The 15804-nt window shown below is 31.1% G+C and overlaps 1 protein-coding gene across 1 annotated transcript; it reads right to left on the bottom strand.

Moving 5' to 3' along the window:
* Nucleotides 1–1165: 1165 nt before the first annotated feature.
* Nucleotides 1166–9534, bottom strand: LOC125821688 (uncharacterized; the record flags this gene model as incomplete). The annotated part of the gene is made up of 22 exons (XM_049501104.1): nucleotides 9361–9534; nucleotides 5848–6065; nucleotides 5564–5669; nucleotides 5360–5461; nucleotides 5145–5198; nucleotides 4960–5038; nucleotides 4714–4861; nucleotides 4311–4434; nucleotides 4025–4205; nucleotides 3643–3671; nucleotides 3403–3551; nucleotides 3130–3232; nucleotides 2976–3071; nucleotides 2865–2905; nucleotides 2662–2776; nucleotides 2465–2527; nucleotides 2294–2353; nucleotides 2050–2211; nucleotides 1789–1862; nucleotides 1608–1701; nucleotides 1348–1484; nucleotides 1166–1246 (listed from the first exon to the last, which is right to left on the bottom strand). Coding segments are annotated over exons 1-22 (2390 nt in total), but the record flags the coding sequence as incomplete, so codon positions are not given.
* Between the last annotated feature and the right edge of the window lie 6270 nt (nucleotides 9535–15804).

The raw sequence follows: 15804 nt of genomic DNA, 5'->3' as shown, positions 1-15804 counted from the left end.
ATTAGTTCAAATTCATTGATTGAAAAGTTGACTTCAAAAAAAATTTAATAAGGGTAGAATAGTAAACTTACTTAATTTATTAATGCACATAAAATAAAAAATAGTGACATATAAATAAAAACAGAGGGAGTATCGTATTATATTGTATTAATGAATATAAATTTTGAATAAATTATATTATTTTTAACAGGCCGTAGGAAAAGGAGTCTTTTTCCCGATCAATGAAATGAAAAGGAGTGAGTAGAAAAGAAACTCAAAATTATGTAAAAAGTACAATGAATTATAATAATTAATAATTTAAATATTTTTAAAACATATATAAAATTTGTTGGGCTCTCAAAATTTTATGTATGCCACATAAATTGGGACAATATATTATTTAAAATAACGTAAAAATATTATAAATTACAATAATTATTATTTTTATGTATATATAGTAGATGTGAAATTCCCTTTGACTTCTTTGTATATTTATTTCTTCATATTTTGAACCCTTTGTAAGATAGAACTGCAATAATATCTTTTTTGGTCTGGTTAGGTTTGCCTCTTCTGTTCCACTCCAAAACCATATTGTTGCTTCTTTTCTTAGTATATAACTGAATAATATCAATTGTCAACCAGCCCAAATTTTTCTTTTTCATATCTCAATACAATAACATTGTAAGGATCACCAAATGCTGAAACATAAGATAAGAAGCACCACTTGATCAGTTGTTTTACTTCTTAGATTTGGTGAAACAGTTTCAACATTCTTAGTTTTAAAAAAAATGGAGAGAGAGAGATAGATAGATAAATAGATAGATATTATCACGTAATTTTACCTATTGCTTCTTAACCTTTCATATTCTTTATTCATAAAAGTTTAAATGTTTCTATATTAATACTTTTCTATTCTTTGTTAATGGTTAATACAAGAAAAAAATTGGAGAGTCCCTACTAATTTTCTTCAATACCTCTATTTAAAGTGGAGTAATTTAGTTTCAATTTCTCTTTAATTATAAGGAAATTAATGAAAAAGATGAAATTTGAGTTATCAACAAAGTTGTTACCATGAAGAGTGAAGCTAATCATAATAAGATTATACTACCTCCGTCTCATATTAGATAGACATCTTATTAGAAGTATTTATCTTATATTATTTGATCACTTATTTTAGTTTTGTTACCTTTTGTTTTTCAGGAAGTTATTTCGCCAACATCTCAGTGTCTGATAGTAATGAATTCCTATCTCTTCCACATGCACTACACTGCATTTGTTTATATCATTTATCAAATTCTTTCAGAGAAACTCTTTTGAAAGATTGGCAAGTGCGCTAGTGCAAAATCACTAAAATGAACTCTTTGTTACCATAGTCTGGATGCAGCAGCCATGACTGATATTATTCGACTTAGTGCAGGCAAGCATCCACCTGGGAATATATACTCTCTCATGAAGTCTGTGCTCTGCCTGTGACTGTCATACCTCTCATCTGGTATTGAAAAGAACTAAGTAGATCCAAAGCTTATGAGAAACAACATAAAGATACAAAGGCAGCAGAACAGTGAAGGAAATTGAAGGGTAAAACTGAACAAAGTGGACTATATTGAGGGTTCACTTTTATTCATTACCTGTAGAACTAGAAGCCCATCTTCTGCCAATGCAGACTCACAGCAAGTAAAGAATTCCTCTATGTAATCATGACCGACATGTTCTATCATCCCGCTGAAAATGAACTAGTACAATTGTAACACTGACTCGACATGTAGTGAGTAATACAATATGTCAAGATGTAGATGGAGTAAAGCTCACATTGATATAATCCTGTCATATTTGTCCTCATTTGGCATTTGACGATAGTCACATAGGAGTAAGGTGATTCGATCCTGTGAAAATATATCATGGAACTGAATTTTATTAGTTCAGAAAGCAAGAATATGGACATGAAGTGGAATTTCCTCATAGCTTTATAACTTAGCCTCATCTTATAGCAATTATATTCATACAATCAGAAATACTGTAAGGCATTTATATTGTCCAAGATCCATATAGACATTATGATTAGTACTATACCTGAAGGCCTGCTTGCTCAACTTTCAACTGTGCATACTCCAGTTGCTGCTCCGAAAGAGTTATACCAGTATATTTACATCCTGTTTGCTTGACAACTTCCACCGCGAAACTTCCCCAACCAAATCCAATCTCTAAAATGTGATGTTTCTTGCTAATTTTTGCCTAAATAAAACAGAAACAGAATCCAATTATGCCTGAAAGTTAGGTATAAACAGGAGAGTTTTTTACTTGGTTGATGAAATACCTTTTTAATTAGAACAGAAATCTTTCTCAGCTGTGCATCTTTCAGGTCTTCGTCCTCACTCTATACAAATTCGGAAAGAATAATAGATTATTAGATTACCTTGGAACAAGAAATATAGCTTAACATACGAAGAAAAAAGTGGCAAGCATTTAAAAAGTTTGGAGAGCTAACCTTGAAAATTGCGCATGAGTATGTCATTGTCTCATCCAGAAAGAGTGAAAAGAGTTCATTACTCTGGAAAAGAAAAAAATACAAGAAGGAAGTGATAAATCTACTGCAATTGGCAAAAGTATGTGCAGGATTAACTACTTTAATTTCACTAGCAATCTTTGAAATCAGGTGATATAATATGCAAGTTGATTAATTACCAGGTCATAATGACGAGAGATATTCCGACGAGCCTGAGTCAGGGTGTTTCGATTTGAAACATGTCCAATGAAATATTTTGCAGATAACACATCTAGTAATGGTGTCCACCAGCCTCTAGAGCCACACAAAATGATGACAAACTTTAACATATGAACACAAGTTTGTGTTTCTTGATTTCAGATCAGTAAGTAAACTATTTTACCTTTTAACAGATGCTTTCAAATCTCTGTTGGCAACATATATCTGCAAAAGATATTAGGAAGCTAAGTACCGATAAATATCTATTTACAAAGATATCGAGCCATTCCCTCACCATGAAAAGATTAAGAAGACCTTCATTCTTATTAACAAAGGAGATATCCCCATGAATAAAAGCATCAGCAATCCCTATGTCAGCTCGAGTTGCAACCTGTAAGAGATTGGTTAAGTTTTGATCACTTGTAGGGGCAAAGGAAATTTCAATTTACCTTCCAGTAGAACTGTGTATTATGAACTCTAAGAGAAACTTTGAGAGAGCATTTCTTCTCTGTTCCTTGGAAGGTGAAAATTTTGCCTCCTTCTTCCAACAAGCTGTATATTATAACATATAAATAAAGTTATTAAAAGCTCAAAAATCTCCCCAGTAATATTCTGGCATTAGCATGAATGATTTGAAGCTATGAATAATATAATAACAAAAAGTACATATGTGTATCCTGTTTGGGATTAAAGTAATACAAGGTGAAACTATCATCACTCACATTATGCATCCTGTTTGAATGAAACTTTTGAGAAATCTAGTAACGAGGAGGCGTGCTCCAGTTTCAGGCCAGGTTGGCACCATATGCTTGGGGTTATCCAGAATACAACAAGTCCTTCTAAGCATGCCATCTGCAGCAGCCACACCAGCCTGAGGAGGACAATCATCTATATAAGAACAAAAGCTGCAAAAGACTCCAAATTTGATTTTATTTATTATTAACAGAAGTAGTATATACTACCTTAAGTCCATCCTCATGGAAGCCATAGCCTGAAATATTGCAGCAAATATACATCAATAAACAGTGAAGCACAAAGCGGAAAATAAAGTTTGTGCGCTAAAGGGAAGTGGAAAGAAAACTAAAATTCTCTCTGTGAAAATAGCTTGGCAGCTAGTTTAGTCCCCTAAATATCAATTTCATCAAAATAGAAACGTAATTGGGGTAAACAGATTCAAATTAAACTTATAAGCTGCAATATTACAGGACTAACAGTTAGAGAAACTGGTTCACTAAATTGAACAAAGTTGAAGAGTCCAACTGTAGACTATGCACAAAAGAAGGTTACAAGGGAACAGATATCTTGAAGCAACTCTCAACACTCTGCTTAAAAAGAGATTCATACCTTGATATGCTCCACAAAACCATATTCCTCTCTTTCCTTGGATTTGATATAGCTCACATGAAGCTTTTGATGCAGCAACTGAGGGTACTGGATGACTGGTGGTCCACTTAAGCAACGTATGCTCAGGTGTGTGAGGAGGATCGAGGGTTACGAGATAAGGCAGCTTTGAATCACCAAGATTCTGTAAGTTTAGACAGTTGACAATTTAAGAGAAATGACTTCCAACTGAGAACATTATCTTCTACTTTCTATACAAGGTCCTAAATCACTGTATTCCATAACACACCTGGATTATATTGAGCCAATATGTCGCACATCCTCTATTATTCGTGGTTCCAAGAAAGTTACAAGCACACCATGTTGTTGGGTTGCGAGGCAGGAATGTTTTGTCATGATGAAGGAAAACGTCACTGTCACAGAGGAATGTAGAATTTTAGAGGCAGAATGGAGGCTAACTATATTAATCTTGGCCTTCAATACAAATTTCATATTAGCTCAGAAATCTAGCAGGTTGTAGAATCTAATTGAACTTCACCAAACCACAAAATAAAGCTCATCTGGTAACAGAAAATACAAATATATATACAACGTAAGTGATGTCGGGCTATAGATAAAGATTCAAAAAAGATAAAAAGTAGAATTAAAGAGGAATGAAATCCAAGGTATTCAAATATAGGAGTCGAAAGTACCTATAGACATACTGGAAAGCACCCAGTATTCTTGTTTCATCAAATGTTGCCTCTTTGCCTAACATTCTCAGAGAATCTGGAGCACGTAAAGCGATTATGCATCCGTCATATACATCTGTGGCACCATCAATGCAATCTATGGTACAACCTGCAGCAAGGGCACTTTCATTTACAGTTAGAATCACAAGTAGTTTGTAGCGCACAGCGAACTGTTGCAAGAAGCCAAAAGATAAAATCAAGCTAGACCTTCTTCATTTGTTGTTACAGAATTTACTTCACAACTAGTTCTTATATGGCAGCCTCTCTTTTCCAGCTCCTCCTTAACCTGCGTTTGATACTGCCATTGAATCACTCTCAAGGATGTACATGCTTAACTTAACAAACCACAGAAAATAGTAAGAACTTTGAAGTATCTATGAATGAAAAATCACCTTGTCTATATGTGATTGCCATCTTACAGTGAGCAATTGGGGGAGACAAAAGAGCTACAAAGAAAGAAATAAAAGCACCCTTAGGCACAAGGGCAATAAGATGAGTAAAAGCTGAGCATTCCAATTCTGTATTTGCGTGCACCACATTTAACAATTGGCTATAATCAACACACAAAGTGTTCTAGCTACTTGAACTGTAGCTAAGAGAAAAGAACCTGCAGAAGATGTTGGTCGTGGAAGAACGAAAGAATGTAATAAGCAGAAAAGCTCATTACTCGTTCCGAGGAGCAGGACCATATTGAAGCACATATTGGAGCCTGTGTAAGATATGTGTCAAGATTAATTTTTTGAATGAACAAAAAAGGAAAAATTTATACAAGTATCAAAATCAATAACAAGGACAAACTGCAGTGTCACACCAGATAAGCCTTCTGAAATAGCTCCGAATAGTCATGTGACTTAATAAATTGTCCTAATGTTTCATTGCGATCAATGTCAGGATTGTTGTCCAATTCTTCAAGGTAACTGCAATGCAGTGAGAAGTGTAATCGTGATGAAATAAATGAAGTGCACAAAACAGAACAATTTATTCCCTTCGAATGAACAAAGAAAACTATACATGTGCTCTAAATTTCTAATGAGATGAGTAAATTAACAGAAATGCTCAAAAATTAACATTTGTAATGAAATAAGTTATTGGTACCTTATGACATCCTGTTTGAATCTGATAATTTCTCTTATCATTTGCCAAAAATATGGATTCAGTACATTCTTCTTCTGTGCAAACAAACTAGAGAATCCATTTCGAGTACCCCATTCACAACCACGGCCTTGGTCTAAGCTCACTGAGAATGACATATCAGAAATGTTCATATCAACTCCGAGTAACTCAAAAAATCCTATCAGGTTCGAATAAGTTTCCTGTAAAATCATATGAGAGTAACACTGTTACTTATTAAATACTAGTTTCTGGACACGTGTGTTGCACGTATAGTATACACGATATAAGTTATATTAAAAACATAGTGTAATCAATAACAAAAAAAAGTACAAACTAAAATTGATGAACGTAACACTCATCCAATTTGAATGACTTCTTTGTTGAGTGATAAATGATTAGTTACTGTCGGAATTGCAAAATTGAATAACTATATTTAGTTAGATAGGTAAAATGTATAAAATGAGTTACATTTTAATGTTATTAGGTGCAAATATTTTGTCTATAAGGAAGTATTAATACTATTAAATATTTGCACCTAATAACATTAAGTATTAAGTTTCGTGATATCATATTTGAATAATGAATTGTGATACTTATACCAAATAGTAAAATAATGAATCTGAAATATTTAAACCAAAAACTTGTTATGATAAACATTTAAAACTTGTTGTTAAAATTTACAAAATGCAAATAATATATATGATTATCAAGAATTTAAAACTAATCTTAACAATTGTGCATGGAAACAAAAGCGAATTCCAATTCACGTGAAATCAAAGTATTGTAATTCTAATAATTAGCCAAATATGTCACAAAAAGGATTAATGAGTTCTTTTCAAGTAATACTTAAACTTGAATATTGCAATGATCATAAAGGTTATAGCCAGTAATCAATAGGAAGAGGAGCATCAATCAACGCGTTCAAATAACACCATTTCTTTAGATGAAATAACTATTTTGTAGAGAGTATATTATCTTTGCATCTTAAAGAATTATAATAAGAATATTATACTATGAGAATGAATTCACTAATCTCAACTATGATCAGCCTGGGAAGCTCTTATCTTTAAAGTTGATTTATCAATTTATCCTTATACTTAATTATTTATTTATAAAATAATTTTTATTTACACCATAATTTTAAAAAAAAATCTTCAATTAAATTAGTTTTCAATAACATGAATTGAATGGATGATTTGGAAGTGGAGTAATAATATAATACTTTAATTATCACATTTAATTCAATGATTTAATAAGGACTGAGGACAATCATCTTTCTTTCTTTCTCTGCTTATTTTTTGATTTATTCATTTTATATTAAAATTTTGATTATTATCATATTATATCAAGTAGAAACCTTCCAAATTAAAAATTGAATTATCAAATCACCTATTAAAAGTTAAACATCATTTTAACCTTCAAGCAACTATTATTTCAAAAAGTATAATATAAAAATATAAATACACACATTTCATACAATAAAAAGAAAAATTTTGCATTTAATAATTATTATGTAATAACCATAACTTTATATGAAACGTTGGTGATTCAATTATTTAATTGTTACGTTAACCAATGAACAACCTTTCATTGCTACAATAAGTACAAAGAAGTTGAGAAGTTGAATTGACTATTAATTATAATTCATTAGTAATTAATAAATGAAAGGAAATTTCAAAGGACTAGGAAAAAACATTATATAAAGGCTACTAATTTCCCATCTCCTCTTTGTCACTTTTGAGATTGAATGCAAATTATTTTATCTTTGATTTCGTTTTTTTTTATGCCCTTAGATAGTTTGATGTCAAATTAGAGTAGTTGTCATATTTAATTTTTACTACTCTTGAATTATCAGTTATAATATAATCTTCGAAGAAATCATGATCAAAATCACCATCTCTCCTCCCTATCAATTATCAGTATTACACCGTTTTTTGTGGTAGAGAGTATATTATCTTTGCATCTTAAAGAATTATAATAAGAATATTATACTATGAGAATGAATTCACTAATCTCAACTATGATCAGCCTGGAGATATCAACCCTTCCATGATCGAAAATTCTCGCTAGATCGACTCTATGGAAGATGAAAGAAATAAAATTTAATGAGTAAAATAATTTAGGAAACTTATACACATGTGACTTGACCATAATTAATTGTTGTTACACAATGTCTTTCTCACCCTCACCAAACGTTTTTGTTCCTCTAAACATGTAGTGAAGGAGAAGGTGAAAGAGATAAATAAAATTATGGCAGTAAGCATTTTCAGAAAGCATATATAGTATTTGGATTCATTGAATTTGAGGGGTTAATGAATTTTGTTATATTTTCTTATGTAAACAAAAGTTATTCAAATGAATATTTGCTTTTACTCAGATAAAATGGTAAACTAACTTTTGATTCATTATTATTATGGATATTAATTATTATTTATGAATAATAACTTTTTTTTGTTCTCACTTTTAATATATATATATATATATATATATATATATATATATAAAATTAATTTACCAAGTAAGTAATTCATCATTAGTTTGTGCTAATTATAACAGAAGAAAATCAAAATTTTAACGATTGCAAGCTTCCATAGTAAGTATTTATTGAAGCAATAAATTAGCATTTAATATAATTTTATGAATATAATTTATCTGAGAATTTTTATAACTTTGCACGGTAGGAGTAACTGAGGTACACTTAAGGGTCATTTTTAACTGTTGCCAAACTTTTTGATTTCCTTTTGTCATTTAATAGGATATCATCCAATTGTACAAATATTCATTGTATCTATATGAATTCATGTCATAGATTGTGAGTTCTCCATTTTAAGAATATTAATATTATTATTAAAAATATATTAGGATATTTATTATAATTAATGTGTCTTTATATTTTTGTTCATAAATATGTAATAATAGTGTTTAATAGAAAATACAATAATTTTTATTAATATTTAATGTATATTTACATTTTTGTCCATAAATATTATGATATTATAAGGACACTTTTGTAATTCAACTTTTGACATAGAGGCTTCCCACTTATAATATAATATATGATATGATTTATCGGAGAGTAAAAATGTTAACTTTTAACATATTTAAAGTTATTTCGAGTTGGCTAAATATTCATATACTCAATTAGTTTGATATGATTTAAGCATTTAGTCACTCAAACTTCATTAGTGACTACATGAATTTGCAAATCTTATATAACATGATGATATACGTAGACATTTAAATTATAATTCAATACACACCTTATATAACAAACATTTTTCGAAATATAAGTTGGAAAAGGGCCAAAATGATACACTAACACATCAAAAATGACTTAAATTTGTTATCGTTCCATGCACGCACTTAAGTTATGAGCACTTTAGCATTTATCAATAACGCGCATTTAAGTATAAAAATAAATGCTTACAAGTTACAACTAATTAAATGATTTGATCATTTTATAAGCTTACTCAAACACCCTCTGATCGTACTTACCCCGTTGAAGACCATAAAGCCAAGGTCAAGATCGATGTCATTGACAGTAACGGTCTTAGCATGGCCGCCTAGATAATGTTCCTTCTCATAAACCACAACTTTGACACCAGATTTTGCCAATTCATATGCAGCAACTAGTCCATTTATCCCTGCTCCAATTACTGCTACTTTCATGTTTTTAAAATATAAGTTTCAAAGTTACAAACAGTTAAGAGTTTGATGAAATATTGGTGTATTGAGGCATAAATTTATAATGTATAAGAAATGATGTGAATTGTGATAGAGTACTAGCACTCGCTATAATGTCACCTACCAATATCAACTTATCCAAGTTCATAATTAAAACATTTTTTTTAAAATCCAGGATAACCTGCAATCGTTACAACCTCTGCAACAGCCTCTGCCTTTCGGGTGAGCACTTTGTGTGCACTGGATAAACCCCTCACTGTGTAATAGCTTGCAAACCACACAGGAGATGTAAACCACACTAGGCAAGCTCTATGCGACAGACTCAACTCAGAAGACATTGAAGGGGGATCGATCCCGGGTCGGATAACCACCCTCCAAACCAACTGAGCCATCTCGAAAGACTCATAATTAAAATGTAATGACCCAGAAGGCCATTTTTAATAATTTCAAAGTATTCGTTGACTTTAGTTAATTAGTTGATGGGTAATTATGAATAATTGACTTAATTGATAGTTAATGGACTAAAATGATCATTTATTTAAGACCCTATACCATTTGTACCATATAATTAAATTAAATTATTGAAATTTACCACCTTTTCACTTTGAATTATACCTAATTATTTTATTTAGAAACAAAAAGGAGATAGGGAACAACGAAGGAGACGTTAGGCGGCGGATAAGAAACAATTTGAAACTTGTGATATTTATATACTTAATGCTTGAAAAATGTTCACTGTTAATATTATTATTATTATTTAATGAAAGTTGATAGGTATTTGGAAATTTAGGAAATCATTAGAATCATGAAGAAGGGCAAGATTTTGATAGTGGGGTCATGATTCGCCGCCACTGATTTGATTTTGTAAAAGTGGCATCGAAATTAATACTTCCTCCGTCCCATTTTATGTGGCACCATTTCTTTTTTGGTTAGTCCCAAAAAGAATGTCACATTTCCTTATATGGTAAATATTTAAAGGTACAATTCCTCTTTTATTCTTATTGGTCCCATTTAATCTTAAAATAATACTCCAATACATTTATGAGGAGAGAAAAAAGTGAATCTACTTTTTAAAGGGTAATTTGGTAAACATTTCAAAGTCTTCATTTATTTCTTAAACTCCGTGCCTGGTCAAATGTTGCCACATAAAATGGGACGGAGGGAGTAATATTAATCGGTTATTATATTATAAATTCAGTTTTTAATATATTGAGATATGTAATTAATTATTAGGTGTATAATATTATGTGAATAACATTTGAATTAGGATATTGGGAAAACTGAATTTAACCCTAGACTTGAAACTTGGATAATATGATAGTTGAAATGTTAATTGGCATCAAGATTTACAAACTTGATTATATTGGGTGAATTTTTGGGTCAAGGCTAAACACATAGTAATATGAGTGTTGTTTGTTTTGAAGTCTTATTGTGATTATTGATTTGAATAGATTGTATTGATTTGAAAGTACAACGAAAGAGGAAGGCTCAAGTACCGGAGTGATTGCTTGATTGTTTGAGGTAAGTGGATTTCTAAACCCTTATTAAGTGTATGAAATTCATGTATATCCTTGTAATATGTGTTTGGGGGGTAATGAGACTTGGTGATGGGTTGACTTGTCCACATTGATTAATTCTAATGATGAAAAAGGGGTAATAAAAGGCAATGTGATTAATTTTTTGTGTGTGATGTGTTGAGAATGGCTTGAAAGGCTTGTTGAATCATTGTTGATGTTGTATCATGATTGTGTTGTTGTGAATTATGCAATGTTATGAAAATGGTCATCTCCTCATTATTTGTGTGAACATGTCATTTGCATGGTTCTGAGACAAGCATTGTGTGAATTGAGAAAGAATAAGAAATTAAAGAGGATGTACCATTTCGAGGGACATATTGCGCGCCGTACTATATTTCGAGGGACGTATCATGCGCCGCGATGGTTACTATTATCGTGGGTCATATCGCGCGCCGCGATGGATGCATGGACAGTTATGTCCCCCATGGGTCCCCGACTAAGAGATAGCGGGTGTGTGTCACTAGGTCAGACATGCATCACTATACTTGACATTGTTCCATTGCATCACATATTTATCATTAGTGAACTTGATATTGTGTTTTTGGTGATCTTGTGAGTGCCTTTCTGTGGAACTTTGATTGATGAATATTGAGCTTGTTGTTGAGGATATGTAATTGTTAGAGTGTTGTTGTTGAGCTGTGTGCTATGTGAATTGTGAACTGTTAGGTTGAGCTGGTGTAAAGCAGATTGTAGTTGTGGAGGTTGTAATTGATAAATATTGAGCTTGTTGTTGAGTATATGTGATTGTTAGAATGTAGTTGTTGAGATATGTGCTTGTAAATTGTGAATTGTTAGGTTGTGCTAATTTTATGCAGGTTGTAGTTGTGGAGGTTCGGTTGGGGTGTAAGACGTACCCGTATTCTATCCCCTTAACTTGTGTTTAGAGGTTTACTTGCTGAGTACCGTGTGGTTTGGTACTCACCCCTTGCTACCACATTTTTCTGTAGGTTACTAGCCCAGACCTTTGTGATATTTTCTCTTCTCCTTGTCTGAGGCTTCTTGTGGAGGTTTGTGAGGTAGCTGTTTGTCATTTCAGCGGACCTTCTTTCTCCTTAATTATGATCTTGTTCTATTCTAGAAACAATGTCATTTGAAACATGTATTTTCTTTCAACTTTGTTATAACACATTAGAGGCCTGTACACGTAACAACCAGATTTTGGGGATATTTTTGAGTTGATTATGAAATTTCCGCATTTCATTGTAATTGTTGAGTTTTAGGCTGGCTTGTCTTGGTGGGATAAGTCGAGTGCTACCACGTTCATTTTGAAAACAAACTTTGATCCATATTCCATTATACCTATGTCAGTTTAAATAATACTCAAAGTCGATGTATTAAAAATATTTGAACGTTATTTTAAAGAAATAAACTTTAGATCAGTAAAACGTGTTTTTTTTTTTAAAAAAAAAAAAAGACAAGATGAAAAATCATTAATCATTAAATATGAAAATATAATAATTAAATTAAGAAAAATAAATATTTCTAAAAGTAAGCCTATGATGTAATTTTCTTATCCACGACCACTTGTGAATGAATAATAGTTAATTTCTTTTGAGACTACCTATTGTTCGGCTTGCCTAGCTTTTCATTCAATGAAAAGGCGCAAGCAAAATAATAATAAAAAACACGTGATGAAATTAAAGACATCTTCTTGAGACAAATTATTTTATGCGGGACCGACCTAGATATATATAATTCCTCCATTTTATTTATATGTTATTCTTATTAAAAATATATAATATTTAATATTTGTCATTTCACAAAATCAATGCATAAATAATACTATTACTCCTAATTTACCCTTGTGAGTCATTGGTCTTGGGCGTTCTCACATCACCTGGAAAGGAAAAAAGAATCAGCTTAAAGGCAGAAATGCTTACCAAGAAGTGCAGCGTCGGTGAAAAGGAAAAAAAAAAGGGATTAGAGCTTTTTGGAAAGAGACGAGGATTAGCTAAGAGTAGGGTAGTTGTGCTTATTATTTTATTTGGATTGGGTCCACTTATGGATCATGTCTGGTTCTTTTTTAGTTTTGTGTACATATTGATTTTAATAAAATGATCCTAGTATCAAAAATTTGCTTTAATATATATATATATTAAAGGAGAAACATATAGAAGGTGATGTGATGCCTCTCTATGATCTCCATTGCGATTTATTTTTTCCCCTCCTTTTTTGGTCCTTTTTCATATTTAAAATAATTATTTTATTGTGAAAGTATCATTTAATTTATTATAAATACATATTATATTAATGAAGGAACATTTATATAAAACAAAGACTCTTCACATGTCAATTTTTAAGAAATATTTTTTTATTTTATTTATTATATAAAAAAAAAGGACAATTATTATTCCTCCATTTATTTTATTCTTTAATGTACAAAATTGAAGAGGTGATGTGACACCTCTTTATGGCCACTATTAATATTTTATTTTTTTTGTCATTTATTTGACATTTTATGATATATTTCTGATTAAAATTAAATATATTCATGGAAGTATAAAAGATTATTTATTGGAATTAAATGCTCAATTTTTAAATTATACGTTTTCCCAAAACTTTTAGACTTTTCTTACATCTTCTGTTCATTTCTGCAGGGAAATTGTAACAATTGAATTAAAAATAAGAGTTAAATGTTAGTAATAATAATAATGATTGCAATTAAAATAATTAAAAGCTACTCCCTCCGTCCACAATTATTTGTCAGGGTAAGGTCATGCACACCCCTTAAGGAAAATTTAATACAAGGTGTAATTTGACTAATATAACCTACTATATCAAGAATATCAAAAATCCACATAACTTTTCAATTGAACTACACTATCATTAAGGGCAGAATTGGAAAAAAATGACTAATTATTTCTTGATTGTTTAAATTGACAATTAATCTTGGACATCTATTTTTAGTATACTTGCCAAACAATTGTGGACGGAGGGAGTATATAATGAAAACCAACAGTTACTAATAATAGAGAGGTGTAAGGTAATGAAAAGTCATGAGACAACTAAGAATTACGCCTATAAATTTATGAGAATGGCAAAGATTCAATGAAATGACTACAAAGTTTTCTTCCCACTTGATGAGGTATGTTGAGTGACTAGCAAATTTCTCTTGTTACTTTTTTCTTTTACCTTATTATTTATTTTCGAAGTATATCATAGTTTTATTTTTATGTAGAAGCAAATAGTAATTTGATTATATATATTTAGATTGCTTTGAATAGTGATAAAATTTCTTGACAATTCTCATATGTCTACCCTTTATAGAATATTAAATTTGATTATATGAGATTTTGTGGCATGTTATATAACAATTATTTCGCTATTGATTTGATGAATTTTTTTTTATTTTTTATGATGTTCAACATGTTTAGGCACTCATTAATGGACAACTAAATTGTAGGGGTGAACACCTTATACTTGACCTGTCATACTTCAAAAGGTATGATACTTCATAGTAATTTTTTCTATTTCTGTAAAAGCTAAATTTTTAATTAATTAAAATATTTCATTAGCCTTTCTTTCTATTACTTTTGTCAAACATTCTAAATATTGAGGATTTGCTCTAGAGTTTTATTTTTTTACCATTTTTTTTATTTCTCTATTATTATTGTAAAATAATAAATATGTCAATTAACCATTCATTAATATTCTTTAATAATTTAAAACTTGATAGTCTTTATTTACATTACTCCCATAATTTTTTATTATCATAACCTCAAAAATAATTAATAGTCATTATATTATTTCGATATTTATAGTGTAGTTCTATAAATAAAGACATGGTAAAACATTGTAGAAATTATTACATTATAAGTGTAACACCCCAGAGAATTTTCGAACTAAGACTCGAGCCATCCTTCATGTGGAGTGGGATTTTACCGAGGAATAAAAAATTTCTTGAGTGTTAAGTTAAGGTCCCTAGGTGTAGCACATTGAGTTCCAAGAAGAGTTGAATTGGAAATAGTCATTTTGGAAAGAATCTGGAAAATTTGGCTATGGAAAAAAAAGTGAGTTTTTGGTCAACTTTGAGCAGTCGTATCTCCTAGCTCAAAATGATTTAGGCGAATTTCCAGTTATGTCTGGAAAGCCCTTGGAATGATCTTTCCAACGCCGCCGAGTTTGCTTGATTCCGAGTTCGTATGAGTGACTTATGCCCTTTGGAAGTTGGGTTGTTGGCACAGTCGCACAGTCGCACAGTGCAGTTTGTTTAGTCCGAAAATTTTAAGGGTATTTTGGTCTTTTCCCTAATCTTTTCTTTGGGTTATATTGAGGTGTTAGACTGATGTTTGGATCATTTTTGTCCCATTTTAAAGAGTGAGAGTAAGAGTGAGAGTTAGGGCTTGGAAGATAAGAGAGAAAGAAGAGGAAAAGAAGAGGAGAAAGAGAAGAAGAAGCTAAGGATCGTCGTGGATTTTTGTCGGGAGTGATCCCTAATCAGGTATGTGAGTCTTTAGTGTGGGTTTATCCTTTCCCCCCACATACCAAGCTCGTTTTTATGATTTGAGAAGAGATTGGATTTGTTGTTGAAGTTGTTAGTTGTTGTTGATGTTGTTAGTTGTGTTGTTGAAGTTATTGTTGGTTGTGGGACAGGATTGGGCTGTGTATTTGAGTTGTGACCTATTGTATATTGAGGGATTTTATGATCCTTAGTGTTGGTTGGTTCATACCCCCACAC

This window comes from Solanum verrucosum, unplaced genomic scaffold (assembly GCF_900185275.1).
Source record: "Solanum verrucosum unplaced genomic scaffold, falcon-dt-bn FXZP01001164.1, whole genome shotgun sequence".
Lineage (NCBI taxonomy): Eukaryota > Viridiplantae > Streptophyta > Magnoliopsida > Solanales > Solanaceae > Solanum > Solanum verrucosum.
This window is presented reverse-complemented; position numbering and strand designations above follow the sequence as displayed.